This window comes from Akanthomyces muscarius, chromosome 2 (assembly GCF_028009165.1).
Source record: "Akanthomyces muscarius strain Ve6 chromosome 2, whole genome shotgun sequence".
Lineage (NCBI taxonomy): Eukaryota > Fungi > Ascomycota > Sordariomycetes > Hypocreales > Cordycipitaceae > Akanthomyces > Akanthomyces muscarius.
In genome coordinates, this window is record NC_079242.1 from 3,227,502 (window position 1) to 3,253,820 (window position 26,319).

The 26,319-nt window shown below is 54.9% G+C and overlaps 13 protein-coding genes across 14 annotated transcripts; 7 read left to right on the forward strand and 6 right to left on the reverse strand.

Annotated features, from left to right (window-relative positions):
* Nucleotides 1-21: 21 nt before the first annotated feature.
* LMH87_004205 (uncharacterized protein) lies at nucleotides 22-416 on the forward strand (the record flags this gene model as incomplete). Its single annotated transcript, XM_056195388.1, has 3 exons — nucleotides 22-63; nucleotides 129-276; nucleotides 337-416. The coding sequence occupies 3 exons, from the start codon at nucleotides 22-24 to the stop codon at nucleotides 414-416; spliced, it is 270 nt and encodes an 89-aa protein (XP_056049022.1).
* Nucleotides 417-1,341: 925 nt separating this feature from the next.
* On the reverse strand, nucleotides 1,342-2,401 carry LMH87_004206 (uncharacterized protein; the record flags this gene model as incomplete). Its single annotated transcript, XM_056195389.1, has 2 exons — nucleotides 1,342-2,054; nucleotides 2,116-2,401. The coding sequence occupies 2 exons, from the start codon at nucleotides 2,399-2,401 to the stop codon at nucleotides 1,342-1,344; spliced, it is 999 nt and encodes a 332-aa protein (XP_056049023.1).
* A 1,211-nt stretch (nucleotides 2,402-3,612) lies between these two features.
* Nucleotides 3,613-5,357, forward strand: LMH87_004207 (uncharacterized protein; the record flags this gene model as incomplete). The annotated part of the gene is made up of 2 exons (XM_056195390.1): nucleotides 3,613-4,537; nucleotides 4,591-5,357. The coding sequence occupies 2 exons, from the start codon at nucleotides 3,613-3,615 to the stop codon at nucleotides 5,355-5,357; spliced, it is 1,692 nt and encodes a 563-aa protein (XP_056049024.1).
* A 391-nt stretch (nucleotides 5,358-5,748) lies between these two features.
* LMH87_004208 (uncharacterized protein) lies at nucleotides 5,749-8,532 on the forward strand (the record flags this gene model as incomplete). Its single annotated transcript, XM_056195392.1, has 2 exons — nucleotides 5,749-6,620; nucleotides 6,681-8,532. 2 exons carry the CDS (start codon nucleotides 5,749-5,751, stop codon nucleotides 8,530-8,532), a joined length of 2,724 nt encoding a protein of 907 aa, XP_056049025.1.
* A 1,063-nt stretch (nucleotides 8,533-9,595) lies between these two features.
* LMH87_004209 (uncharacterized protein) lies at nucleotides 9,596-10,532 on the forward strand (the record flags this gene model as incomplete). Its single annotated transcript, XM_056195393.1, has 3 exons — nucleotides 9,596-9,942; nucleotides 10,040-10,349; nucleotides 10,443-10,532. 3 exons carry the CDS (start codon nucleotides 9,596-9,598, stop codon nucleotides 10,530-10,532), a joined length of 747 nt encoding a protein of 248 aa, XP_056049026.1.
* A 133-nt stretch (nucleotides 10,533-10,665) lies between these two features.
* Nucleotides 10,666-14,426, reverse strand: LMH87_004210 (uncharacterized protein; the record flags this gene model as incomplete). The annotated part of the gene is made up of 3 exons (XM_056195394.1): nucleotides 10,666-13,498; nucleotides 13,560-14,074; nucleotides 14,133-14,426. The coding sequence occupies 3 exons, from the start codon at nucleotides 14,424-14,426 to the stop codon at nucleotides 10,666-10,668; spliced, it is 3,642 nt and encodes a 1,213-aa protein (XP_056049027.1).
* Nucleotides 14,427-16,082: 1,656 nt separating this feature from the next.
* LMH87_004211 (uncharacterized protein) lies at nucleotides 16,083-16,691 on the reverse strand (the record flags this gene model as incomplete). The annotated part of the gene is made up of 1 exon (XM_056195395.1): nucleotides 16,083-16,691. The coding sequence occupies one exon, from the start codon at nucleotides 16,689-16,691 to the stop codon at nucleotides 16,083-16,085; it is 609 nt and encodes a 202-aa protein (XP_056049028.1).
* A 560-nt stretch (nucleotides 16,692-17,251) lies between these two features.
* On the forward strand, nucleotides 17,252-18,896 carry LMH87_004212 (uncharacterized protein; the record flags this gene model as incomplete). Of its 2 annotated transcripts, XM_056195397.1 has the most annotated exons (5): nucleotides 17,252-17,311; nucleotides 17,370-18,658; nucleotides 18,712-18,721; nucleotides 18,774-18,814; nucleotides 18,872-18,896. In XM_056195397.1, the coding sequence occupies 5 exons, from the start codon at nucleotides 17,252-17,254 to the stop codon at nucleotides 18,894-18,896; spliced, it is 1,425 nt and encodes a 474-aa protein (XP_056049030.1). The 2 variants fall into 2 exon arrangements, with proteins under 2 accessions (XP_056049030.1, XP_056049029.1); XM_056195396.1 differs by lacking the exon at nucleotides 18,712-18,721 and having other exon boundaries at nucleotides 17,370-18,698.
* A 469-nt stretch (nucleotides 18,897-19,365) lies between these two features.
* On the forward strand, nucleotides 19,366-20,969 carry LMH87_004213 (uncharacterized protein; the record flags this gene model as incomplete). The annotated part of the gene is made up of 3 exons (XM_056195398.1): nucleotides 19,366-19,492; nucleotides 19,549-19,648; nucleotides 19,703-20,969. 3 exons carry the CDS (start codon nucleotides 19,366-19,368, stop codon nucleotides 20,967-20,969), a joined length of 1,494 nt encoding a protein of 497 aa, XP_056049031.1.
* Nucleotides 20,970-21,278: 309 nt separating this feature from the next.
* Nucleotides 21,279-21,967, reverse strand: LMH87_004214 (uncharacterized protein; the record flags this gene model as incomplete). Its single annotated transcript, XM_056195399.1, has 2 exons — nucleotides 21,279-21,538; nucleotides 21,835-21,967. The coding sequence occupies 2 exons, from the start codon at nucleotides 21,965-21,967 to the stop codon at nucleotides 21,279-21,281; spliced, it is 393 nt and encodes a 130-aa protein (XP_056049032.1).
* A 796-nt stretch (nucleotides 21,968-22,763) lies between these two features.
* On the forward strand, nucleotides 22,764-23,547 carry LMH87_004215 (uncharacterized protein; the record flags this gene model as incomplete). The annotated part of the gene is made up of 3 exons (XM_056195400.1): nucleotides 22,764-22,766; nucleotides 23,030-23,342; nucleotides 23,423-23,547. 3 exons carry the CDS (start codon nucleotides 22,764-22,766, stop codon nucleotides 23,545-23,547), a joined length of 441 nt encoding a protein of 146 aa, XP_056049033.1.
* Nucleotides 23,548-23,868: 321 nt separating this feature from the next.
* LMH87_004216 (uncharacterized protein) lies at nucleotides 23,869-24,472 on the reverse strand (the record flags this gene model as incomplete). Its single annotated transcript, XM_056195401.1, has 4 exons — nucleotides 23,869-23,886; nucleotides 23,938-24,074; nucleotides 24,164-24,266; nucleotides 24,356-24,472. The coding sequence occupies 4 exons, from the start codon at nucleotides 24,470-24,472 to the stop codon at nucleotides 23,869-23,871; spliced, it is 375 nt and encodes a 124-aa protein (XP_056049034.1).
* A 335-nt stretch (nucleotides 24,473-24,807) lies between these two features.
* Nucleotides 24,808-25,688, reverse strand: LMH87_004217 (uncharacterized protein; the record flags this gene model as incomplete). The annotated part of the gene is made up of 3 exons (XM_056195402.1): nucleotides 24,808-25,147; nucleotides 25,198-25,476; nucleotides 25,531-25,688. The coding sequence occupies 3 exons, from the start codon at nucleotides 25,686-25,688 to the stop codon at nucleotides 24,808-24,810; spliced, it is 777 nt and encodes a 258-aa protein (XP_056049035.1).
* Between the last annotated feature and the right edge of the window lie 631 nt (nucleotides 25,689-26,319).

The window sequence follows — 26,319 nt, forward strand, 5'->3', positions numbered from 1 at the left end:
CGTTCCCGGCACGTTCCAACCATGTACCGCAAAGACCAATTTGAGGGGTCAAATCTGAACCCTGTTCAACATGGCATTGCCGCTTTGCCAAGGCGATATTGCGGTACCATTAAACAGCTAACCTGTAGGCCTGGCTGACTCGATTTACCATCCTCAACGCCGCGCCTTGTATCGCCTGCTTTGAAATACACCCAGAAACTCTTGGTGACCTTCTGCCTATTTACCTCTACCGGCATCGCGAGCTTCCACTGTCAGAGAGCCATCCGGCCGGCTTTCGTCCGTCCTCGCCATCCCATTCCACAACGTTTTGCCCTCCCGGCGCTAATTACTCTCCAGCCAGTCACGGCTCCGGAGAAAAGAACTGCCTTGGCCAAAGAAAGACGCAATTTGCATCCTGCCACTGCACCTTTGTCTAATTACCGGACTCCAGCTCACCTACTCGTGCTGTGTGTGGCGCCTTGCGCTCTATTCGCCCGCCATCCCATCCTCCTAGAGCGCGTCGTCAGCCTTCGCAAATCCAACTTCCGTCTCTCCCACACCACCTCTGCCTTGTCCCCCGTCTTCGCAAGCTGATGAGGTAAAGAATAAAGTTCTTTCATCTGTCATGTGGTTGTAATAGCTACCTGCACTGCAGGTCCAAATTGTGTCCATAAGCTCTCCGCATAGCCTGCCGGACAGATTGCCAGCCATCTTACACTTAGTACGGAGTGCTTGCGGCTTCCTTTGCCAAAGTAATCCTTGCTACCTTCGATTCTCTGTCCGCAACCCTGTAAATGGGTGGTAGATTTACAGTCCTTGCCTTCGCCCGACAAGCCACAGCCTGCTCAGTACAGCCGACTCCGTAAGAGCCGCCGTCAGCCAACTACGTACCTCCCTGCCTTGTTCAACTGGGCTTGCGCCGCGTAACCCTACAGCCCTAAACTTGGGCAGCTCAGCCTTGCCACGATATCAAAAGTGCCCAGGCTCATTCCGCTTCTGGATAAGCCAAATCGAGCGACGCGTCGACTGTCTGGGCTTTCGTCTGCACTTACGAGTCCTCTAGACCACAGCACATACTTTCCGGACGGAGCAGGACGGTGTCCAGTGTCCCTAGTGAGAGATTTCGGTCTCCTAGACCAATGCGGCATTCGAATCCCTGAGCATGTTTAGTGACGGTGTCTTGCGCGGCTACATATCAGCAGGGCTGGCTTTCGGTCATCTCGCCGCTCGGTGATTTGAAACTGAGTCCGAGGCTGAAAAAAAGTAAAATTACACCTTCCGAAATATTCAAATCTAGCCAGGGCCCTACCCATTTTCCATGTCTGAATCACCATAACGCCTGATTGTTGACCTCCAGTTGCATCACAGGCCTGATGCCATGTCCTCGCCTTCAGATTCACCCGATGACTGTGATTCCAAGTTTTCATCCCGCCGCATGATGAGATCTTTCAGTTTCCTTCTGTTATTCCTGTACGTCAGTATATCTTCCACTTCCTGATCCCGCGTTGACGGCGTCACTTGGTTGCCGTCGCTGTCTTTCAGGAAGTCCGGAACAGCCTCCCCATCTGCCTCGAGCCGAGTGGTCCAATCCCAGCTATTCCTTGGTCCATCCCCAACATGCCAAGCCATCGGTACCAAGTGAGCCCTCTCCATGTGCTTGGCCAGAGCCGCGGCATCGTCATGCTGCGTGGCTGATTTCCCGGCGCATTTACCCCACAGGCAGCGGTGCTGTTGATGCTGAGGCCTGAGGTGAACTGCATGCACATGTCGGCGCATTGTGTCCATGTTATGCAAATCCGCCTGGCAGCCGGACCATTCGCACAAAAAACGCGTAAATACCGGCTTCAAAGCGAGGTAGAGCTCCCTCGGTTGCGGTGAATCTGACCGCGCGGCAGTCTTGCGCCGACGCTTCAATCTGTAGTCTGGTGCTTGCGTCTGTCTGCCAGACCGGCCAACGCGCATAACTGATTTGGGTCTAACGCCGCCTCGCATCTCAGCATATGACAGGCCAGCCTTCCATCCTTTGGGGCGGCCTCTCTTCTTGCGCGGCGGCTCATCCTCTGCCGTGGTAGCTTCTAAAGTCACGTTAGCCACTCTTGTCCCCGTGATGATGAATTGTAGTGACTGGTCATTTACCTGTGATGGCGACATCGTATTCGGAGTACTCGTGCACTTTGATCGGCGAGGTCCTCAATACCACGGATACGGGAGCCGGTGCCGACAGAGTTGACCCTCTAGGCACGGGCTGTGCAGCGAGAGGACCCGCTGGGCGCGCCTTCTGAGCAGTTGCATTTTGATATGCAGGACTGGGACGGTTGACAACTCGTGTATATGACTCCTCGACATCTGCATGAGGATTGTCGGGTCTGCTGGGCGTGGCGCGTGCTCCTGGAAACGGCGCGTATTGTTCGTCTATATCCATGGTGGCGCCACCAGCATCGCGCCCGTGAGTCAAGCAGGTCCTAATGCGGCAATGATTTCGGGTTAAAAAAAATGCATCAAAAATCCTTTATACCAGTATATCAGGCAGTGGGCGTGAGCGGTTCGGCGGGCGCCGCGGGCCAGGCAAAACAGGGAAGCTCGATGGTGGTTGGGAATGGTCTAGCCCTGCGGTTTGCAGGCTAACTTACCTTGTGCTGAAGCCACACGCTCGCTGGCCGGGCGCCAGCCGCACCAACCAGTTGGCGTTTCATAGGCCTGAATACTGCGTGCTACTGGGTTAATGAATCCACCGCAGCCTGCAGCCTCGCATCCACAAACCTACACATCACTGCCACCTATTCGCACCAGCTAGCCCATGAGCCCAGTCCCGAATTCCCTCAACTTTATCCACATCGACCGTCCTTGATCGATTACTGGCCGGGTTGCTGTTAGCCTCCGAGCCTTTAGCCCCGGCCGCCCGGTGTGACTCTACGGCGGCCATCTTGCTTGTGTCTCTAGCGCGGGGTCTATTGAGGTATCCCGCATTGGCAGTGTGCCGTTGGTACACGAAGCCGCTGCCTTTCTTCCACCATCGCAAGAAGAAAAAGAAGCAGCCAAAAAAAGAAAAAGCATGATGTCTAGTTATCAATCGGGGCCATGGAGCCTCCACGGTCCCGTAAAATATGCCGGACCACCGCCATCATACGTCTGGAAGCAGTAGCCTGGTCGCTAACGCAGAAGGCTGCCTGATGGACCGCCAACCGGGTACAACATGCGAGCGATCCCGAGTCACCACTATAACCAAAGAGTCACGGCACACGCACGCTTCCACCAGGCTGACGCCAGGCTATACGTGTCGAGATTGCAACGACGTAGGCCTCGCCAGACCGCCCGAGCTCGTCTGGCCACCGGCATCGCTGTCATATGCCACTCTTGCGGTGGCTCGCGCACCCAAGTCCGAGTGGCATTGGCGCCATCGGAATTCTTCCCCAATCTGGCCTTCGAAAAAAGAACTGCCGGATTAGGCGCTTTATTTGTAGTCGATCGGCCCCAGTGTAGTGTATGCTATGCTGTGTGCCAAGTTCACGGCTGCCTGCCCTGCCGACATCCGAGCCTACCTACCTAGGTAATATCCGCAGACGCCCCAGGCATCTCTTCCCTTGTTCCTTTTCACAACCTCTCCCCCAAAGCCTCTGAATGAAGTCATACAACATGTTGAGGAAATCTCACCCCGTCCTCTCCCTCAAAATACGGCCACACTTTACATCAAGAGGTGATGTCTCTCACCTGTCGGTATCTTACACCATACCCAAATCAGCCTTCACGGGCCCAAACCCGCACTTAAACTACACAACTTGGTTCGGTAACTTTGCCGCACATCCATACACAGAGTCGGACATATATGCGACGGATACCGCCGGACGCTTGCCATTTATATTTGTGGACGAAACAAGCACCCTGCAGCAATGGCGCCTCGGCAGAGATCCCTTCAGCGACTTGACCTTGAAGATGGACGTCTTCCCTCGCAAGATTGATAGCCATACTGCTCCTGGCCCGAGAGTTGACTTACGCTTCGATCAAGGAGGGCTAATCGGCACTGGTGGCTGGTTTCTGCCGCAGGTTGCCCAGCGCGACCTTTACACACACACCGTCGAATGGGATTTGTCTGGGGGAACACCAGGGACGCGCGCTGTCTGGACTTACGGAGAAGGACCTTACCGTGTTGAGCAACTTGGCACTGTCGATACCTTCACACGCTCTTGTTTCATGGTTGGGCCTATCCAGAGCTCCCCACCCGGACCGCAGCTGCACCCTGCGCCTGGCACCTGTGCCACATACTGGTTTGGAAGCCTGCCACCAGTTCTTCAACGCCTCAAAAGCTTCAACACAGCTTTATACACACCGATGGCAGACTTTTTCCAAGACCTGGACGGCTCATATCGCGTTTTTATTCGAACTGCTCCCCGAGGTTGGGGCGGTTCCAGCTTTCTAGGCAGTTATATACTGGAATACAGCGACTCCATATTGGACGCAGCAGATGAAGAAGTCACAAATCTGCTTGCGCATGAAATGGTCCACAGCTTCACGGCTTTGAGCAATGAGGAGAATGGCGAGGAGAATGCCTGGTATATCGAAGGTAAGCCATCAAGCATTTACCCCTTCTTGCGGGCTTTGGCTGACACCGGTCAGGAATTGCCGAGTATTACGCAATCTTCCTGCCATACCGCTTCGGCCTCGTCCCACCATCCTACGTGACTACGAGGATCAACGGTAATTTGTACAGATACTACGCCAATCCGGAAATCAACATTCCCATGGACGATGCAATGAAATATTTCTTTACGTCATGGTATTCAGAGTGGATACCGTACGATCGCGGGTTTGTATATCTTCTCTTGGTAGACGACCAACTACGACGCCTACCTGGTGAGCGCGATTCGAATTCCTCCGGTCTCTTCGATCGAATTGTCCTGGAGCTCTCGGCGAGATGGAGGCGAGGCGAAAAGGTTCAGCGAAAAGATTGGCTTGCGAGTATCGATCGTTTCTTGCAAGGCAGAGTTGACTGTGCCGCTCAGCTACACGCCGTCTTGACCGGCAAACCAAGCATCAACCTCGCGGGCCGGCGCGTGGGATCGACGAGAAACACGCTGCGCGAGACGAGACAATGTGTTATCCAGTATGGTTATAGTAGACTGTCTGCATCGAGGGGCATTGTTGAAGGCCTGGTGCCCGGATCGCATGCCGAGGGGGCTGGCTTGTGCAACGGCGATGTGATTGTTAGAACGGGGTCTGTTACCGAGGCTGCGCAGGATCCTCTTGCGAAATACTTTGTGGTAGTGAACAGAGACGGGGAGGAGACTCGAATCGAGTATTCCCCTCGTGAGGACCGAGAAGTGTCGTGTTGGTTGCTGGAGAGCTTCAAGGAGGACATTATACCCGCAAGCTTCATACGCTAGATGGCTTGACTGGAGACAGATGCTCGGCTAAGCCACAAATTCGTTATGAGCGCCTTTTTTATACTTTACTCCAAATTATACTAGAATTCCCCAAGATTTTGAAAGTATCTCAATCTCGACTTCAGTGTAAACATCTTGGCATTTTGATGCTGTATGCGTACTTTGTAGGTCGTGGTACTTCAGCTGAAGTGGGCAAGTGGGCTTCCAGTATTCAGCCTCAGCACTATTATCTCCGCCGCGCATCACTCGTGATCTGGGCGCTTGCTTTCATTCTTTTTTCCCTCTTTTTTTCTTCTCAATTTTTCTTTTCAATTTTTCTTTCCAAAGTTTTTCCTCCAAACTTGTTCTTCCACCGCCCCATGGACGCAGTGACGAGGAGACAACGCTGGCGATGGATATGCTCCCATTCCGGGTGAGCAGCGACCCCGAAGCCCGCGGCACCTTAGAGGCCTTTGGACCCGGCAACGCCACACTAGGCATCAGCCTGCAGCTCGTCGAGCCGGGCACGAACCGATGGATTTTTGCCGACGAGCACGTGAACGCCTGGCTCAGCGGGCAGCCCGACGCAGGCTGGGTCGCGCCGGGGCAGGACGCGACGTTGCAGACCATGCGCAAGCTGTGGCTCTACGGGCCGTCGGGCTCGGGCCGGACGCTGCTGGCGGCGACGCTGGCGCACCATCTTCTGCAGCGGCTGCCGAGTGAGACGGAGCATGCTGTGTGCTATTACTTTGCGGGCGACGGCGGGACGGAGAATGAGGCCGTTGCGTGCCTGCGGACGCTGGTTGCACAGCTGGCGCAGCAGAGCGAGGCCGCGTATGACGATTTTCACAAGTCTGTCAAATTTGGAGCCTTGCCATCTGGGTGTGATTTCACAAACGGAGGCGTGCGCTTGTTCAATGCAGAGTACGCCGTAGACCTAGGCCATCTGCTGGAAGCAATGTCGCGTCATTTTAGCAAGGTGTCCCTTGTGGTCAGAGGCATTGATTACATGGCGGCGGCGCTGGCACTGCAGCTGACTGCCATGGCCGACGCACCGAGCTCGAGCATCAGGACAGTCTTTACATCCGGCGACGGGGACGGCCAGCAGGATGCCTGCATGCAAACAGTGTCGTGCCCCGTGGAGGTGATGGCCGCGCAGGAGGAGGTGCGGCTGTATGTGCGCAGCGAGATGGAGCGACGAATAGACAAAGGCGATATCTTCCTGGGAATTGATCAGCCTAGGAAAGAGATTGAAGAATACATATTGGGCAACAACCATGGATCGTAAGTGCCAGAGTGTGTCTCATTGGCTGGGGCAAAACCGCTGACATTGACATGGAAAAGCTGGCTGTGGGCGGTTACAACGCTGGATGACCAGTGCGATCTGCTACGGAGGAATTTATGGGTGCCATTGACAACACGCGCGGACGTCCACGGCGAATCGCAAATACCAGATACTTCCAAGCCTGCGTTCGATCCATACTTGGAACGTATCCTGCGCGACAACGATTCGATGCCCAAGTTCGTTCTCACACGAACGGCACATTGGCTGGCAATGGCAGAAAACGAACCGACGTTTCGCTTGACTGCTGATGAGCACTTGAAGGCGCTGACTGTCCTGTATGGAACAACAAACGAAGAGTTTCGTACCTCAAGGCGAACAATTCATGCCCAAGATGTCATTCATGCCTGCCGTCCAATAGTTCGGCTGACTCACGTAGCGGGTATCTCGACCTTTCAGTTCAAGCACAAAACCGTCTACGCCTACCTCATTCACATTCTTCCTTCCTACAACATGCCCTTGAAAGACATTAGCTACGACGGCTACATAATGGGTCGCGAGTTTAAAGACTTTGTCACAATCTGCAACGCACTCGCCCGCCATGACGCCGGTTGCGCCGAGTCCTTGTTCCAAAAACTGCTCTCCGCTCAGCGGAAGCTCTTTGGCCCGGACGATGCCGACACGCTCTTTACGCAAGAGCACTTCGCTTCATTTTGCTGGGACCAAGGCCGCCTCGAAGAGGCAGAGCGTCTGTACCTCGACATTGTCCGGGGGTACGAGCGAGCGCCGCCGGACATCATAGACCCGCAGCACAACGTCCTCAACAATCTCGGCATCTTTTACAAGCGCCAGGGGCGCTACGCAGAGGCAGAGCACTACTACCAAGCCGCGCTGCGAGGCCGCGAGGCGTGCCACGGCGCCGCGCACGAGAGCACTCTGCACACGGTCGGCAATATGGCGCAAATGTACGCAGCGCAGGGCAACGCCGCCGCGGCGCAGGGACAGTGGGCAAAGGCCCTCCCACTGTGTGAGGGGACCTTTGGCCGGCACCACGCCACGACGCTCTCGACTGTGTACAACCTAGGCCTCACGCACAAGAGCCTCGGCGAGCACGATGCGGCCGAGGCGCTGTTGGCCCGAGCTCTCGCGGAGCATGAGCAGGTCTATGGGCCAGAGGACGGCAGCACGCTGGACGTGGTGACCTCTCTCGCGCACTTGCACTTGCTGCGCGACAGCGACGTGGCCGCCGAGGCCCTGTATAGTCGTGCGCTGACGTCCTACGAGAAGCTCCAGGGGCCGAATGGGGAGAATGTGCTGCGCACGTGCCATAGTCTCGCCAAGGCCTACCACGCCCTGGAGCGCATGCAAGACGCTGAGAGGATGGCGAAGCGCGCTCTGCACGGGTTCGAAGCGACCGTGGGCCCGGACAGCATTGACGCCGTCGACGTCGCGTACACGCTGTTCCTGGGCTACATTGAGGAGGAGCGGCTGCGCGACGCCGTCGTATTAGGCGAGCGCGTGCTCGCAGGGTTTGAAACGGCCCGCGACGATGGTGATGGCCGCGAGGGCATCGCGGCGTCGGTGGCGGATAACATGGCGCTTGCGCACGCCAAGCTTGGTGAACTCGCGCCGGCCGAGGCGCTCTGGCAGCGTGCGTATCAAGGCCATGTCCAGGCGCGCGGAGAGCGGGATGAGCTGTCGCTCGCAGTGGCGAATAATCTCGGGCTGCTGCACATGAGGCAGGAAAGAGTGGAGGAGGCGCAGCGCTGGCTGAAGTGCGCCTTCGAGGGTTATGAGGGTTTGCAAGGGACGGAAGGGGAGATGGCGAGGCGCATTGCGAGGGATTTGGCTAGCGTTGAACGAGAGATGAAAGTGAGAGCAGGCGATTCCACGGCTGGCCTTGGTAGACAGTAGTAACAAAAGCATGCTATTAGAGGGTAGAAGCGATCAAGTTCATTTTGTGATAAGTGCCGTGTAAGTGCCTCCAGCACCTTGAGGAAGATCGCATAGTGCCATGTTATACATTTAAAGCTCATGGGGTGTCGCGAATCTTGAGGATATAGTGGATGTTGGCAAAATTCGGGTTCATTGGCTGCCATTACTGAATATTCTGATGTCTGTATCCGGATGGCTCCCGAGCGCTACTAGCCGTCACGCGGCTTGGACCAGATCCCTGCTGGTTCAGTGTTATTTGACAGTGCCTCCGCGCAATGAAGACGGATATCCGTGCGACTCATTACTTAACATTATGCAGGCTTTCTAGATCGATTACTCTTGCTGGGCGGGAATATTGGTGGTGGCTGATAGCTATCGGAGAGTTGACGTGATCAAGGCCATTTTAGAAGTGCAGGTGTAAGTGCTGCCAGCGTCTTGAATATTCACATACTCTCACACACTACTAAACCGCAGCGATCTGTTACTGTCTCTGAATAATTTACGTACATGCAACAGAATTCTACCATTTTATTCTAGATTTCTTACATCGCTGAGTATTCAACCGACTTTGGTAGTCGAATGCGTCACGATAGTGCGGGGAAAGCTACTACACCCAACTGATAACAAGTACAAATACCATCCCGAATTCATCAATCCTCGGTGTTTTCTTCCTCTTTTCCTGCCATCTAAATCACTATCGTACACTAATCAGTTGGCAAAAATAGATTTATCAGCGAAAGAAAATGATACAAGAACCCTTCGGGATGGCTCCATCTCCGCCCGTGCAGCAGCTCTGGCGCCATTTGTCGTCATTGAACCAATTTGTAATCATCGCACTTTCTCAACTCCGACGTACACTATTCTCCGACTTGTAAACATCCAAGACATTTCGCGACGCTTTCTACTCCCTCTCCCCATCTCCGCCTTATAATACCCAGGGACACTCTCTGCGATACTTTTCACTTCCCCCCATCTCATTCACATACACACACACACACACACACACATAGTAACCTGTCTCTATAACATCACCACTAACACAATGGCCGCTCCCACATTCTACGCCGTCGTCGCAGGCGTCGGCTCCGGCACCGGCGCCTCCGTCGCGCAGCTCTTTGCCAAGAGCTATCCCGTCGCGCTCCTCGCCCGGCAAGAGTCCAGCTGGGCGCCCGTCGCCGACGCCATCACCAAAGCCGGCGGCACCGCCATCGGCATCACCACCGACGCCGCGGACCCGTCCTCTGTCGACGCCGCCTTTGCGCGCATCGCCCAGGACTGGCCGAACGCCAAGCTCGCCGCCGCCGTGTACAATGCCAACGCCGGCTTCGCTTACAAGTCCTTCCTGGACCTTGTGCCTTCTGATCTCAACACTTCCCTCGGCACCGCCGCGTAAGTTTTTTTTTTTCTTTTTTGGACCTCGCTTCGCTCGAGACGTGACTTTTTCTTCTTCTTCAAAGATTACATTTTCTGATGAGGAGAGAAATAGAAATGGTCTCTTCTACTTTGCGCAAAAGACGCTCCCGCAGCTCCTCGCCGCCGTCGACGCCAAGCCGCAGCACCCGCCGACGCTCATCGTCACGGGCGCCACGGCCGCGATCCGCGGGTCCGCCAAGTTTGCCACGTTTGCCGCGGGCAAGTTTGCGCAGCGCGGCATCACGCAGTCGCTCGCGCGCGAGTTTGGCCCCCGCGGCGTGCACGTCGCCTACACCATCATCGACGGCGGCATCGACACCCCGTGGGGCAAGGACCGCGTCGTTAACGGCGGCGTGGCCGACGGCAAGATTAGCCCCGAAGCTGTAAGTGCTCTCTCCTTCTTGACAAAGTTCTTCTGGTTCTGTAGACTATCGATGAGAAGAAGATCAAAAGTGACTAACATTGGGCGGGGATAGATTGCCGAGAATTACTGGTACCTGCACACACAGCACAGATCGGCATTTACACAGGAGCTTGACCTGCGTCCATTCGTAGAAAAGTTTTAGTTTCATAACATATAAAATACTTGATAAACAATACAGAATAAACATGAACGATGACAAAAAACGTCAATTCATAAGGATAACATGATGAAACTAGGCTTCTCGTGGTATCATCAACAGTAACAATCTCCCACTTTTAAACTTCCGTTTCCACGTCTGGCTTGCGGCCGTCCAGCGCGGTTATGTTCTTCACTTTGCGTGCGAGATATTTAGCCTCGTCCTTGGCAAACTGGATATTGCGCATCGGCCGCCACTGCATCAGCCCACGCTGCTTGCGGTGCAAGTCGCGGCTGTTCTCGCGGTATTCCTTGAGCGCCGAGATCGGCCCGTGGCTCTTCTTGGACGTGTCGCTCGCGCCCGTGGCGGCCGTCGCGGTGGTCTCGAGCGATACGCGGCCGTCAACGGCATTCATCGAGCTGCTCCCCGCTGCTGTAGTGGGATGCACGTCCGAGGTCCCGGCCGACACGCCGGTTACGGGACGGGAGCTGCCACTGGTCTCGCCATCGCTGTCAGAGTCATTCTCGTCGTCATCTTCGTCGTCAGTGCCGTTGACGCTCTTGCTACCAGCCATGGCTTGAGTAGGGTCTTCGCCGAAAGCCTGACTCCAGTCGGTGCCGTCCTTGGCCAACCACCTCTTGCGCTCGCCCTCATTAGCCTGCGCCAGAACATCGCGGCCTTGCGTCAAGGAGTTGTCGTGAAGCTCCTTGGTCAGCGGTGGCACTTCAGCCTTGACTTCCTTTTCACGAACACCTTCGGCATAACAAGCTTCCCAGGCCTCAATCGTCTCCCGCGAGTCGTTGTCACTGACGAAGCGAATGTGGTCAGAGTCAGTACCAGGCGAAAAGCGGCCCCGGAACTTGACGCGGCCAATTTCTTCAATGTCGATATCGGGAACATCTCTGAAGTTCTCTTCAGTAATATAATTTTGCGAAAGACGGAGGGAATTGTTGCATTTCCACAGCGGCACATCAAAGTCTTGCTCGTCGCTATCCTTCAGGTCTTTCAGCCAGACAGCAGCATACGCTTCCGAATGCCTCTTGCCAACGGGGTTGAACTCGAGGAATACAGGGGACCTGTAGCGGTGACGAACGGGCAGTCGGATTTCTTGGCTGTGGCCGTTGCCGCTCACGTCGAATGTCATGCTGTCGTCCTCTTTGGCTGAGCACGAGCGTTTGACGCTGGCCGTCGAGCCACCGGTACGGAGGCGCAGCTTAGCCTTGGAGGCTGGCGCCCAGCCTACTGTCTCAATCTTGTCGGACGTAAACTCGAACGTGCCAATATCCCAACCCATCTCGGGGGGTGGGAGGCGCAGCTCCACAGACTTGAACAAAAGCGAGATGCGGGCGCGGCCGAAGCCAATGCCGCCGTCGAGGGGATACCATCGTGTGACTTCGCTGCTGGTTTGCAGGACATCCGAGACCTTGAGAGGGATAACACCAATGAGCGGGTCGTGTTGTCGGTGGCGAGCATCGCGAACAGCAACGGTGACGATCGACGAACGCCAGTCGCGGATGAACTTTTCAGTGCCCGCATTGAAGATGGGTTGCGAGGAGACAACCTTGGTGCGGGTCTTGTAAGCCAAGTCGTCGTTGATGAGAATAGTGCAGTAGGAGCTTGGCAGCTTCTTGTTTTCAGCCTCCTTTACTTCACCAGCCTCGGGGCGAGCTGGTTCGTATTCTTTGCCTTTGCGGTTGCCATCTGAGCCTTGAACATTGGCCAGCTCGAGGCCGACAATTTGGTGCACGACAACACTTAGAATACCAGAGGGCCAAAGTGGGTCAGGTGGTGTGTGCAGAGCTGCTTCAGCTTCGGCATTCTGGGGCACAGCGTTCTGGGTTTCTGGGGAATCAGGCTTGTTCTTGATCTCATCCGGCAAGTTCGGATTGTTCTCATCGGTTCGCAAAGCTTTGCGGAAGAGCGTTTTGCCGAAGAATCCCACTTCCCAGTGCAGCTCACCCGGCATGCTGCTGTCTGCACCCATTCCTTTGAGTTTCGAAACTTGAGGGAAGACCTTTCCTGGGTGGTTGATGAGCTCTTGAATGCTGAGCTCGACCTTGCCCACAACATCGTCAGCAGAGGATCTGTCGCTGTCCCACAACTCCACCGAGAGTTGCTCATCTGCTTGAATAATGTCAGGTGTAACCAGAAGACCACAGCTTTCCCCAAATAAGGGGTTCAGGTCATCCTGAATCACGCGCGTGCAGAATTGAGGCTTGGAAAATTTGCTCCAACTGATGGTAATGTAAGGATCAGAGCCACCGCCTTTGCTGCCGCGCTGATCTTGCTTGCTGAGGTCAACTGCCTTGTTGATGCGAAGGTACAAGACGCCCATGGCGATGCTATCTTTCTTGATATCATCACCCGTGAGCAGGCTGCTGACATCAAGTGTCAAGCTCTTTGGCGCGACATACATGGATGCCGCCGCCGAGATGGCCCAGTTGACAAATTTGGAGATGAGAGGCAGGTTGAGAATGTTAACGCCTCTCTGGATCATCGGAGTGCAGCCGGCTTGGACGTTGGGTACTCCCATCAAAGTGACTGTCATGGTCTTGAGGAAGGGCGGGTCGGGTGTGAGCTGCAGTCGCAGGCGAGCAGTGGCCACCAGACCTTGCAGCTCAACCCAGACGGGGAGGGGAACACCAAAAAGACCACGGATACCGAGATAGAAGACGAGCTGCATGCCCATGTTGCGAGCCTTGGAGGCGACATCCTGTCCAGAGGGCTTTGCATGGTAGGCAAAAGACACCTCCATGTTGTAAAACTCGCCAGCTTGCTCCAGGGCAGCCCTTTCATTAGGGTCCATGGTCTTTTCGTTTTGCTTTCGGGTGTCTTCCTTGATATCCTGGACATGGGAGTCGGGAAGAGCGCGCATATTCAGAATGCGAATAGGATTGCTGCCCTGGTGAATGTCGGCGACGCGAACATTTTCAATGATGCCGGGGACGGAGGCGGCCATGACATCTTCGAGGCTGGACAACGGTTAGTTTACTGGTGTATACCAACGAGGTAAAAGAGTCTGCAGAAACTTACGTGTCGCCAACAGCAGCAAAAACCTCGGGATTAATGAGGCCCCAGATAATGCCAATGGCCGTGTTCAGCCATTCCACTGATTCCGGAATCAGGTTGACCGTAGCGGTCTCGCCACGAGCCTGCTCGCTAGACCACTCAGTATCGCGGCCCTGGCGAATGAGCTCCTTGCACCAGAGGAAGACTCCAGAGGCAATGCAGAAACCCAGAGGGATCAAGCCAAGTAGCCTGCCGCCGAAAAGCTTGCCGACAAAGACGATGGCTAGAAAGATGCCGAGGCAGAGTCCGTTGGCCTTGTTCTCGAGGCTCTCAAACATGGGCTCGTAGCTGACGGACGGGGTGTTGTAGAATAGGACCGACGTCTTTTCGCTCCGAATGGGCACGTCGGAGGTGGCCCCCTCTTGCACTGGGTCGGGTGGTGCAGAAATATCCATGGCCTCACGGTACTCCTCGCCAGACATGCCATCGGGCTTGGGCACCGTGGTATCCTTGCCGAGATTTTCGTTTGGGATAGACATCTACCAACGTTTAGCTGGCTGCTTTTCTCTAGATTTGACTCAAAAATTGGCATCTTACCTGAGGGTCCTCGGCAGCCTTTTTGTAATCTAGCTTGGCGTCGCGAATCTGGACATCTTTGCCGGTGACGGGATCACGCACCCAGCGAGCATCCTTGCGCTCGGCTTTCTCGTCGCGGTTCTGATGTTCTGTGACTTCACCATCCTTGTCGTTGCTTTGGAGGCGGGCATCAATCTGAGCGTCCCGCTCTTTCTTCTCGCGGTCGAGCTGGGCCATGAATTCCTGAATGTTGGGCACGCGATTGCGGCCAGAGTAGTGCTGGCCCGAGGGCACGACCTGATTGGGGTTATTCATCTTGTCTACGGCCGCGTAATTGATGCAGATGGCTGCAGGGCTGCGGCTTGACAGAGATGTCTGATTCGTTCGAGGATGCTATTGTGCAATAATATTTTCTGCACCAGCCAGGCGAGTGGCTGTAGGTAGTGTGTCCGTTTGCTATCCGGTAGCTGCGAGGAGTATCGGTAACAGCTGGACCGGCAGCAATGAGGATAATGACTGCAGCACAGAAGCTAAAGAGCAGAAAAACTAGATGGGGTGAAAAGGAGAATGAAACGTGCAAGCTTCACAGGGTATGTCAAGATAGATTTTCTGTCGGTGTTGCCCGCCCTGTAGCTGGGCTCGGACAGCTCAAGCTCCATCATCCATGACGTATTTACAGTGGTCCCACAGCCGCTAAAAACGGTAATTCGCATGCTTGTCGCGCTGTCTGAAGTCTTGCAGCGCTCTTCAGCCACTAAGAGGCGGCCGTCTGCAGCGATCGACCCCCAAATTGTGGGGAGAGCTTGAGCCACAGTTGCCAGACATCAAGCAACCAGGGCAAGACTATCCATGCTTGGGCCAAACCTTGTTTGTTCGAGGGGGCAGGGGTCCCGCATCTTGGCTTTTTCAGCTAATCTGGGTTCTTGCTTGGATCGTTGCGGCATCTTGCGTAATGGTCTGTAACCGAGCTGAACAAGTCACACCAGGTGCCTGCTACTCGCGTGATCGTAGGTAGCTGGAGCGATAGGGTAGCACAATGCCTTGGATGTTATTTAGCTTGTGGTAAGCCTCATGAAATAGTAAACTTGGTTTATGCTAACATGGGGAAAGGGAATGACGAGCACTGCGCAATACTAGTAGCGCCCTCTCGAGTCACGTTCCAAGAGGTTCCCCGCCCGGTTGTCCAAGTCGGCGCCGCTCTCTAGTCGAAGCTGAGGATTCTGCAGCTTGTGTAGCGTGACCCCAAGAGCAATGTAAACGGCCACGATGAGCCGGCAGATGGCGCCGGCGATGCGCACAAGATTGAGGAGATTGGTATAAATCCATCCGGCAGAGCGACCGAATCCGTGACGGGCGCAACCAACGATGCTGGCAATCAATGCGGGGATGAAGACGACGAGCTCGACGATGGCGACATAGCTGGCACTGTCAAGCGTCGTGTCGGCGATCGGGCCGCAGAGCTGGAATAAATCAAGAGACAAAAAAAGCACAACAGCAAGTGAGTTGGCAGATTTAATTCATTGGCATCTGTGATTTATTTTACCTGGAGAAAGGAGACTGTTGACTTTACAGGCACGAGGCGAGTGAGGCATCGCCATTCACCAGTCTGCGAGACATAACCCCAATCGGGAGTACGTTTCGTAGAAAGTTGAATCTCAACTGGACCAGTGTTGAGTGAAGAGCAAAATCGGTCCCTTCATTTGCGGAGATAACGAATCGTCTTCTTCTTCCTTTGCTGTCCGGAGAATTCGGCTGTGTAAGTCGAGGAGGCTGCGCAGGGCAAGGCTGACGCAAATGTCCGGCGCTAGTCCTCTTTCGGTGGCCATTTCGTAAACTTCAGTGCTCCCATGTCGCTGTAATCTTCTGCAAGGCTATGCTGACAGCGTTGCGCCCACTAAAAGACATGTCCTCCACGCAACAATCTCGCTTTCCAACCGAGCAAAATTTCCCTCTTGCACCACGCATCACGCATCATCTCCCAGCGGCCTGCAGCTCCTTTTCCATGACGATGAAGCACAAGTCGTCCGGGACCGCCTCACCTCCCGACGCCGCGCCGCCGCCGCCGCCGCCAAAGCTCGCCGTCACGCTAAAGGGCTCCCGCACGCCCGTCTCGTGGTACCCGCACCGCTGTCGATACCACGCGAGCAAGCCTGGGCGGCTCGACAGCGTGTTGAGCTGCATCGTCGTCGCTCCCAAGACCTGCCGGCAATAGTCTTCGGCGAGCTGCATCACCGCCCGGGCCAGGCCGCGGCCCTGGTGCTGCACGTCGACGGCAAACGTGGCGAAGCGGATGAGCGTCGCGCTCTTCTGGTAGACCTGGAAACACGCGACTGCGGGCGCACCACCATCACCTGCCTCGGCGACAATGATAAAGGTGCTTCCTAGCTTGGATATCTTTTCTATCACGCGTTCGAGCGAGATGCTGTACCGGGACATGATGCCTGACGCCGCGCCCGTCCAGCCGTCTGGATGCCGGAAGCTGTCCTGGATCATGCGCTGTAACAAGGCGGCGTCGTCGACCGTGGCCACTCGGTAGCTGAGCTGGCCGGCCAATGCTTTCTGTCCTCGGGCTTGGTTCATTGTGATGCTTTGACTGCAGTTCCATGCCGTTAGGTAAATGTAGAGCGGACCATCTCTTGTTTAAATGACGCTGGTGCGTCAAGCCCAAAAAGCTCTGTGTGACTCAGGCGGCGCCAGTGCCGAGATTGACACAGTGGCTCTCAACCACGTAACTCCCCGCTCCGAGCTGTTTCTTCTCCTTGACCGCTCAACTCGGGACAACCAACCCTGCCCACGGATATTACTCATGTTTGCCTTGATTCAGCCTATCGACTTCTATAAATTGCTATTGGCCATGTTCCGCGACGCGGCATCGCCGGCCGGGAGGTTGATGGAGATCAAGACAGCCTTGTCCCACTATAACGGCACTACAACGGAGCGCTGTGCAGCCACTATGGAGGCTGTTGTTAGCGGGCGACGTAACAGCCAACGCCTCTTTTCAATCTGACTTGACTACATTAAAATCCCGTCTGCGTGATGTTGCCAATAATCACCCCCTAGACAGGGTGCTGCATCTCATATATTCTCATGCAAAATCAACGAACAGTGGCCATTCGCTAGCGCGCTTCATCACCCACTCAATGGTCTTCAGCGGTCGCCCATCAACCGCATGCCACGCATGCCGGCCGGCACGACGCAAGGTGAGTGTGCTATACCACCACCAATCTCATCATTAGCAACTAATCCGCCATCTCGCAGTGTGATCGCGCGCCGGAGGGATGCTCACAATGTCGTCGTAAAGGTCAAGAATGCCCGGGATATCCCGATCCGACGGCTCTCCGCATGCGCAATGAGACGACCCGCGTGACACAGAAACAAGCATCCAAGTCCAAAGCGCTCACCAAGCAGCAGAGGCCGCCCAGACAAGAGAGCACATCGTCCTCGCCCTCGTATTCCGTCCAAGAAGCCGACTCGCCTTCTTCTTTACAGTCCTTCGCCAGCTTCGGATCCTGCGCCTCCCCCTCCGCCATCTCCGTCCCGCTGTCTCCCGACACCGATCAGCAATCCATCTCCTTTCTCTTTAACACCTTCATCTCCGCCACGCCGTTTGAACCCTACCTGGCCTCCTATTACGCTCCGGATAGCCCTCGCGACGACGCATGCGCCTGGGCCATTGACGCCACTGCCTTGGCCGCCTACGCCCGCCACTCCCGCCAGCTGCACAACCAGGATGAGGCGGCGCGCATAAAGTACGCCGGCGCCTTGACCCGCGTCAACGCAGCGCTCGCCGACCCCCAAGCCGCCGTCGAGGACCGCACTCTCGTAGCCGTCCTCGTCCTGGCCCTTTTCGAGGCCACCATGTTCCAGGCCAGCAGCGCGCCCACCAGCTGGCTCGCGCACACCTGGGGCGCCATGCAGCTGTTACTGCTCCGCGGTGCCGGCCAGGTCGCCTCGCCCGCCGCCCGCCTGCTCTTTGCCCACACCAGCAACAACGTCAAGGCGACCTGCATCCAGCGTTCCATTGCCATCCCGCGGCACTTTCTCGCCCTGGACCAGCAGGTTCGCGGCCTGCTCGACAGCCACGACCCCGCCGTGCGGCTGGCCAACCTGCTGCACAGGGTCAGCAACATCAAGGCCAAGTCGCGCGAGCAGGAGCCCAACCTGGCGCTGCTCCTGGAAGCCATCGAGGTGGACCAAGAAATTGTCCAGCTCTGCGACAACCCGCCATCCAGTCTTGGCTACACGCGGGAGCCGCTGGCCTGCGGGCCTGCCTGGACATATAAGCGCATCGTGCACACGTATCCGAACCTGCGCCTCTGCAAGGTCTGGAACTCAGTGCGCCTGTTGCGTATTCTTCTTCTTAGCTTCCTCGGCGATGATATTGCGCACTTTCGTCTCGACGAGATCCATGCCGACCCGCAAACGCTGTCGGGCTTAAACGAGTACGCGAGGAAGCACATGGCCGAGGTGGCGGCCGATGTCCTGGCCACTATTCCGAGCTTCGTACATGAGGAAAACTCGGTCAAGACGTTTTACTCGCCTGGACGGTGCCTCGGTTGGCCACTGGGCATTCTGGAAATGAGCTCGGTATGTCCGCCAGACGTAAACCTGTACGCGCGCAAGACACTGGAGTGGTTAGCCGAGGATCTGAACCTGCCCCAGGCGATTGACCCAGAACGGCATCCAGGAAGCAGGGAAGACTGGTATGTAAAAGTCCCTCTGTGCGAAATTGACAGATGAAACTAACTACCATTTCGCAGGCTTCATTTATTTCATTTTGGCTGAACGCCGTTGCTGAGCAGTCAGCGATATTCATCATGATACCCGTTGGGATACATTCGAATATTCGTCTACATCCTGTGTTGAGGTCGGCGTCTCTTGCTAAGTATTCATAAAAAAAGCAAACCAACTTTCTACCTCTTTCTGCATCTTGTTTTGTCCATTGCCGCTGTGTTCAACGTTATCCCTAGCGACATGCAACTCTCTGTGGCGACGCTAGCACCCATTCGAGGCAAGACAAATACGCCCCCAAATCTCACCTTCCTAGCACTAAGACGAGGCGGAAAAATACGCCATTGCTGGAACATCCCAGGGTCGGTCCGATGCAGATGCCCACCATAACCCCAGAGTGCCTAGGCCATTGAAATAATGACTCTAGTACTCGGTTGCGACCTCGCAAGAGCTCACGGGCATAACCCTCTCTTGTCTACATTTACGTCGAAAGGCTTGGAAGACAACAATCTACTCCAGAACAATGGTCAAGTCTCTAGCTCTCGCGGCGGCCATCGTGCCTAGCGCAATGGCCATCAATACCGATGGTGGCTTGTACTCGTCATTTGTCTCGCTCTCAATTGAGCTGATTGGATTTCCAGACTGGGCAGGTGAGTCTGAAATACCAATACTATGAATGGCAATGATACTAATGAACTAAATCCAGGGTCGAGATCAAATGCAAATGAATACTCTAATAACCTCATCAATGGCCTTGTCAGTGTCCAGGGGAGTCCCATGGTTGTCCGCGTAGGCGGAAATTCGGCGTAAGTAGCCAAGAGAGTACCAGTACCCAAACTGCCATCTGAACAAATACCCAGGGACCGTGCCATTTATGACGAGACTCTCACGGCACCAACCGCCGCCAGCTGTCCCAACGCCGACCCTGGTGCCTATCAGTGCATCGGTCCCAAGTTCTTTGACTCGTACGGCGCGTTCCCCCAGGGCACACTGTACTCGCACAACTTCAACGTCGCGACATGGAACTCGTCCGGCTTCCGCACGCTCGAGGCCACCGTACCTCTAGCGTGCAACGCGTTGCGCGGCCACCTGGCGCTCTTTGAGATCGGCAACGAACCCGACCTCTACAATGGCAAGCGCCGCGACAGCGACTACAACGTCCACGACTACCTCGCCGACTGGGCCAACACCACGGGCCGCTTCGAGAGCTACCTGCAAGCGGCGTGTCCCGACATGGTCAAGACCCTCCAGTACATGTTTCCCTCGGTCAGCTCCCCGGGCTCCCGGCTCCGGGTCCCTGACATGTACAAGGCGGCTGCTGCCGGCGACAGCCTGAAGCACGTCACGCAGGTCTCCGTCCACAACTACATGGCTGGCGCAACGCAGCCCGGCGTCACGCTGCAGGCGACTCTCATGAACCACACGGCCGTCGCGCGCTCCATCGCCGGCCACGTTGCCTACGCCAGGTCCATTAGCGCCACGGACGCCGACTACGTGATTGGCGAGCACAACAGCCTGTACGGCGGCGGCGCCGTCGGCCTCTCAGACGTCTTTGGCGCCGCGCTCTGGGGCATGGACTTTTCCCTGCAAGCCGCTTCGACAGGCATCATCAAGCGCGTGCACTTTCACCAGTCCATCGGCTCGCCCTACGCCGCCTGGGCCCCAATTGCCCCGCAGCAGCAGACGAAGCCGCCCTACTACGGCAAGCTCGCGGCCGGCACGTTCCTGGCCAACTCGTCGTCCGCACTCCAGGTCAAGACGCTGGATCTGGGCGGTCGTGCCGACCTGGACTCGGGCTACGCCGCGTACGTCGAGGGCAGGCTGGAGCGCATCGCCATCCTGAACCTGCGCGAGTACGACTCGGGCTCCGGCAAGAGCCGCGGCAAGAAGGAGTATGTGATCAAGGTTGAGCCGTCATCCCGCTGGACCGTAAAGCGTCTTTCGGCGCCGGGTGCGCGCGACAAGACGGGCGTCACATTCAATGGATTCGCGTACGAGGCCGAGACGATGGGCAAGCCTGAGCGTGTCGGCTCTCGGCCCAGCGATGAGCAGCTGAAAGCAAGCAAGTGCGGCAAGTTGGTCGTCAAGGTCGCAGACTCGGAAGCAGTGGTGATTGTTCAGGACTAGACGGTACATACATTAAATGCAATACAGCAAAGTCAGCATTCCCAAGATTGAGAAGACTCGGTGATATAGCAAAGTAAACATTCACACATGCGGAAGATTCAAGTAAACTCAGATTTGTCGGGCATCTCGTAACAGGTCTCATTACTAGGGCCTAAACGTTTCGCTCCTATGTAAACGGATGCTAAATGGTATCGACTGCAACAGTCCCAAAACGCCGCCAAGTGCCGTAAACCGTTTTAGTTATTCCCTATGTAGATTTTTTTTGCTTTTCCGACCACACACACCAACTTCAACGACTAAAAGGTGCATTTAGTAGAAGAAGCCGATGATCTTGCCGGCGACGTGCTTTCTACGGGCCTCCTCGTGGTCCATGATGCCAGCGGAGGTGGTGAGGATGACGTAGCCGAACTGACGGGCAGGCAGCAGCTTGACAACCCACTTCTCGAGGTCCTGGAGACGGACGTTGTAGCGGGGGGAGATGACACCGGTCTTGTTGAGACGGCCGTTGAGCTGGACGACGATCTTGCCGGAGCGGTGGTCATCGACCTCCTCGAACTCGCCAATGTAGCCTGAGAAGAAAATAAAGTTAGAAAAATCTGTGTTGCGACAACCCTAGCATAAACATCATGGCACATGTTCCCCCTGAGAGAGGAAAACACTCTGAATAAAGCGCTCAGGTCCGACGCAGTTTCAATCTATCGGCAACTTATAGGGGCTGAGTCGTGGTAGCATTCAGAGACTGTCGCCCTAGTTATCATGCCGAATAATAGACCAGACCCAAGCTCTCTCTTCCTCTTGCGTTCTCTCTGATGTGAAGATGTGCCATGACGAGTATGCAAAGTGACAGTGTGATATGAGGACGTACCGTGGCGCTGCATGACCTGGAGGAACTTGACAATGACCTTGGAAGAAGGACGGATCAAGACCTGGCGCTTGCCGGTCTTCTCGGCGTTGTTGATGGCGTTGAGCGCATCGTGGAGGACGGAGGTGCGGACCATGTTGGCGGTGTTGAATGGAGATTCTCAAGTCGGGAAAGTGGAAATGAGGTATCTACCAAGTTTATCCATGTTAGCCTCTCGACGTCTGCGGCGGCACGAGCAAGGAAGAGTGCCCTCGAGCGATTCGACGAATTGACCAAGTCGACGAGGGTTCAGCCGCTCATAATTTCCGAAGAGGAGAGGCGTATCGCCAGACATCGGGTTGCGCTCCCATCCATCACGCTTCACGATATCAGGTGTGCAACAGTCGCATCTTTCAATGGTGTTGTTTTTTCCAATCGCTCGCGGCTGTGGTGGTGGTGCCTGTCTGGGATTGCCTTCCCCTGCCACGAAGAAGAAGAGGCATCCTCCAGGTATTCGTTATTTGTATATATCGAGGTCGAATCGCCCGTCGAGCGGGGAGTGTTGCTGCTTCACATACCTCTTGAAGTTGACAAAAAAGTCTGTAACGGAATGGGCAAAAAAAGAGAGAAGCTCCAGTTCAAATTCTCACCAAACGCCAACACCCCGTCTCCAGTCGAAAAGAAAAAGTGGGTGGTGTGCCCTTGTGGTCCGTGCACGACCAATTGCCCTAAGGGTAACGCACTTTCGCAAAGCATTTTTTCGCAGTTGGTCGCTTAGCAAAGAAAAAGTGGCTCCGGCAAGTCCCCGCTATCGCCAGGCGGCGTGGGACGCACGACAGTCCTAGCAAAATTAAACCTACAATCCTTCTTCTTTTTTTCCTTCCTTTCCTTCCCCCCCCTCAAACAACAAATAGCTCTTCGAGGATCGCCCGACGAGAATAAATACTATCAAGATGGTAAGTCTTGATACCGACCACGCCCATTTGCGAAAGTTTTCCCCGACGAATCGATTGAAGTGATGGAAGCGCGCGCACCGAAAGAAGACGAGAAGAAGAAGAAAAAACGAGAAACCAACTACCATTCTTTCGGACTCAACCGTGGCAACGCCTAACCGCTTATAACATCATCGCGACAATCGATTGGTTTGGGGGAAAGATTTTCGGAAATGGGGACGGGTTAAATGATCGTGGGAGCAACCAGACACTGACAGAGACAACAGTCGGACGTAGAAGACAACGCTCCCGAGGTCGTCGAGGAGGTCGAAGTGTCCGGCGATGCCCCCAAGGGTCAGATGTCCGTTCAGGATGCCCTCAAGGGCGTCCTGAAGCTGGCTCTCATGCACGACGGTCTCGCCCGCGGTCTCCGTGAGTCCTCCAAGGCCCTCGACCGTCGTCAGGCCCACATGTGTGTCCTCAACGAGAACTGCGAGGAGGATGCCTACAAGAAGCTCGTCGCTGCCCTCTGCTCCGAGCACAAGATTCCTCTCATCAAGGTTCAGGACGGCAAGCAGCTCGGCGAGTGGGCCGGTCTTTGTACGTTTTCTTCTCCCACCTCGCCAACAAAGGCCTGAATGCTTGGCAGAAGGCAGTACATACTAACCAATTACACACAGGCGTCCTCGACCGTGAGGGCAACGCCCGCAAGGTCGTCAACTGCTCTTGCGTCGTCGTCAAGGACTGGGGTGAGGAGTCGCAGGAGCGCTCCGTCATCATGAACTACTTCCAGTCTGCGGAGTAAGGATGATGCAAAAGTCGGAACACCAAAAACACAACCCAAAATAAGGCTCTTTTGGACAGGCGTTATCATGTATTTTGAGGAGGGTATATAGAGACCTGCGGGCTTTTCCGGTCTGAGGTCGCTGGCATTTCGAAAGAAGACCGCGGCTTGTACTCTTAAAGCCGCTTCATTGGCATAATCAATTGCCTGTTCTCATGATGATGACTGATGGTCGCCCATGAGGAAAGACGAACAAAAAAAAAACGTGTTTAAAAAAAAATGACGTCCCGTAAAGCAATGTGTGATGATGTGGTTTTCTTTATTACTACGATATGATGCAGTCTATTTGCGACCTTCTACCTGTAAAATGCATTAGATGATGCCCTCGTGGTCTAGATTGTTTGTACTGACCATGATGATGTGGTAGCCAAACTCCGTCTTGGCCTCGCCAATCTTGGGATTGCTCGTCGTGCTAGGCTCCAAGGCAAATGCGACCTCTTCAAACTTGGGATCAAAACTTCCTTTTGGCTTCCAGCCAAGAGCGCCACCTAAAAGTACGAGATGTCACGATCAGCACCATTGCCAACGGCTCCCAAAAAGTGAAAGAAGAAAAGAAAAACGGGCTGCTTCCACGTACCCACGCGAGCCTTATCCTCTGAATAGTTGCGCGCAACCTCGTCAAACTTGGCGCCATCATTCAGCTTCGCCAACGCTTCTTCCTTTTTGCCGTGCTTTTCGCACTGGGCACGTTAGCACGACCGGCTGGCTGACTCCCTGCACATTGGGCGACGTCACCGAGGGGCAGGGCACGGCAGGGCACGGCACTCACCAAAATGTGGCGGACATTGATCAATTGCGCGCCCTTGGCCTTGCCTCCCGCCTCCTTGTCACCTCCCTTGGCCTTGCTTCCAGCCTTGTCGCCGCCCTTTTTGTCGTTTTTTCCCATGGTTTCGAGCTTGAAGAGTCTTTGCGCTGAAGCACAGCTGTTTGAAGGAGCCGCGGGGTAGTCGCCAAATCTTGTGGTGGGCCAGCGAGAGAGGCCTTGTGAGAAGCGCCAGCACAGCGGGTCTGGATGAATATTCAACTTTGACGATGCTGACGACAGCTCTCCGTCAAGTTATTTCCTGTAGCTTGTCAGTCTCTCGACTTTACTTCTGGCTGCTCCATTATCTTTGAGTTGATTTACGTCAATTGTCAAATCATATTTCTCAGCAAAACTAGAAGCCTACTGCCCGTGTAAGTCTCTGCTCAATTGAGAATGTCTATTACGATGCCGTTTCCTTACGGTATCTCCTCGTGCTCCTTCGCGAATTGCACCATGGCTTCTTTTCTTTGCATCGAATCTGCTGCCATTCTCGCTACCCTCTCCCATTGCGAATGGTCGACTTTCTCTTGTGCCTTTTCAACCTTCCACTCGGTAAACGCTTCGTTCCCCTGTCGCTTCTTCACCATTTCCCCCTCGTACTTCTCAAATATTAGCCAATCATCCATTTGCGAAGGGCGTGGTATCTGGAGTAGCTCATCCATGGGCCTCTGTCCTGGAACGCGCTCCAAAGTGATGACCACCCTGTGGAGCCCCGTGTCCGCTTGGAGTTTATGTCCATATTGGCGGATAACGTATCTACACACAAGATTTAGTGACTCTCGCGAATGAGTTACCTGTACGCTTACAGTCCATCATATCTCACCCCACTCTTGGGAGCGAACGGACTCTTCAAGCAATGGCCACGCAGTAGTCGAGTTTTGGCACCGACCTGGGTAATCAGCGAAACTGAGGCATCAGTTAATGTTGAATCTCTGGTGTATTTGATCAGGTCTTTATCAGAATCGATGACTTCGTTCCCACTCATCAGTGGCAATGCTGCAAACCCATATCGTCCCTTGGTGGGAGTTTCATGTGTAGCGCCGACAACACCATCGCGAGCAGCGCAAGCGAGATTCAGCCACCAACTTTACAACAATAAGTTAGGGTTAAATTTTCTCCATTGGAGGCAGTTTACGTACTGTCCTGGCTCGAACTGTTGGTTTCCCTCCACTTCAGACAAGCTTTCGCAGCGCTTTGTGTCCCAGCACCCGTAGGCGAAGAATTGCGTCTTTGTAAATGTGAGGTCTCGCAATTGGCCGTATCTCGTGGCGAGCTTTGCGAATCTCTTCTTGTCCATGTCGAAGTATTCTTGCCGGAAGCGCAGCCGCCATTTCCGCTGTAGGTTGTGTGCCAAGGCCACTTCTTCTTCTGAACAGGCGTTTGCGGGCAACAGAATATCGGAGAGAAGCTTGTCCAAACGACAAGCACTGATTGTGTCACTGTTGACGGAGTATCTGCCGTCCGACTCGTCGTTCTTCATGGCGCTCAACAATTGGCGCATTTCGTCTGCCCGTGGACCAAGGGACTGGTTTTCTTGCAAGTGTGACCGGACTGCGTCGCACAGCTTTAAAATATCCGAGTTATTGAACTGGTATCGGTTTAATGGGTTCGTTAGGCTCGCAAGCCCAGAGAACGGGGGTGCTGAGAAGCTTTCTTGCCGCCGTGTCAGCAAGCCTTCCTCTTACATGAGCGCCTCATACCTTGCGGGCCAGGGAATGTCGTGACTCCTTGGTCTAAATCATCACTGGCCTCATGGGCCATTATACGATATTTATGGTCTAATTGAGATTCCATTCTAAAACTGTTTTGTAAAATCAAATGTGCTGTTCCGCAGACGGGGTGATTGCTCTAGACATATGCCAGCTTCACAGCTACGGAAGGCACATTACTCATTACCCATTTGAGCAACTGCCACACGTACTGGCAAC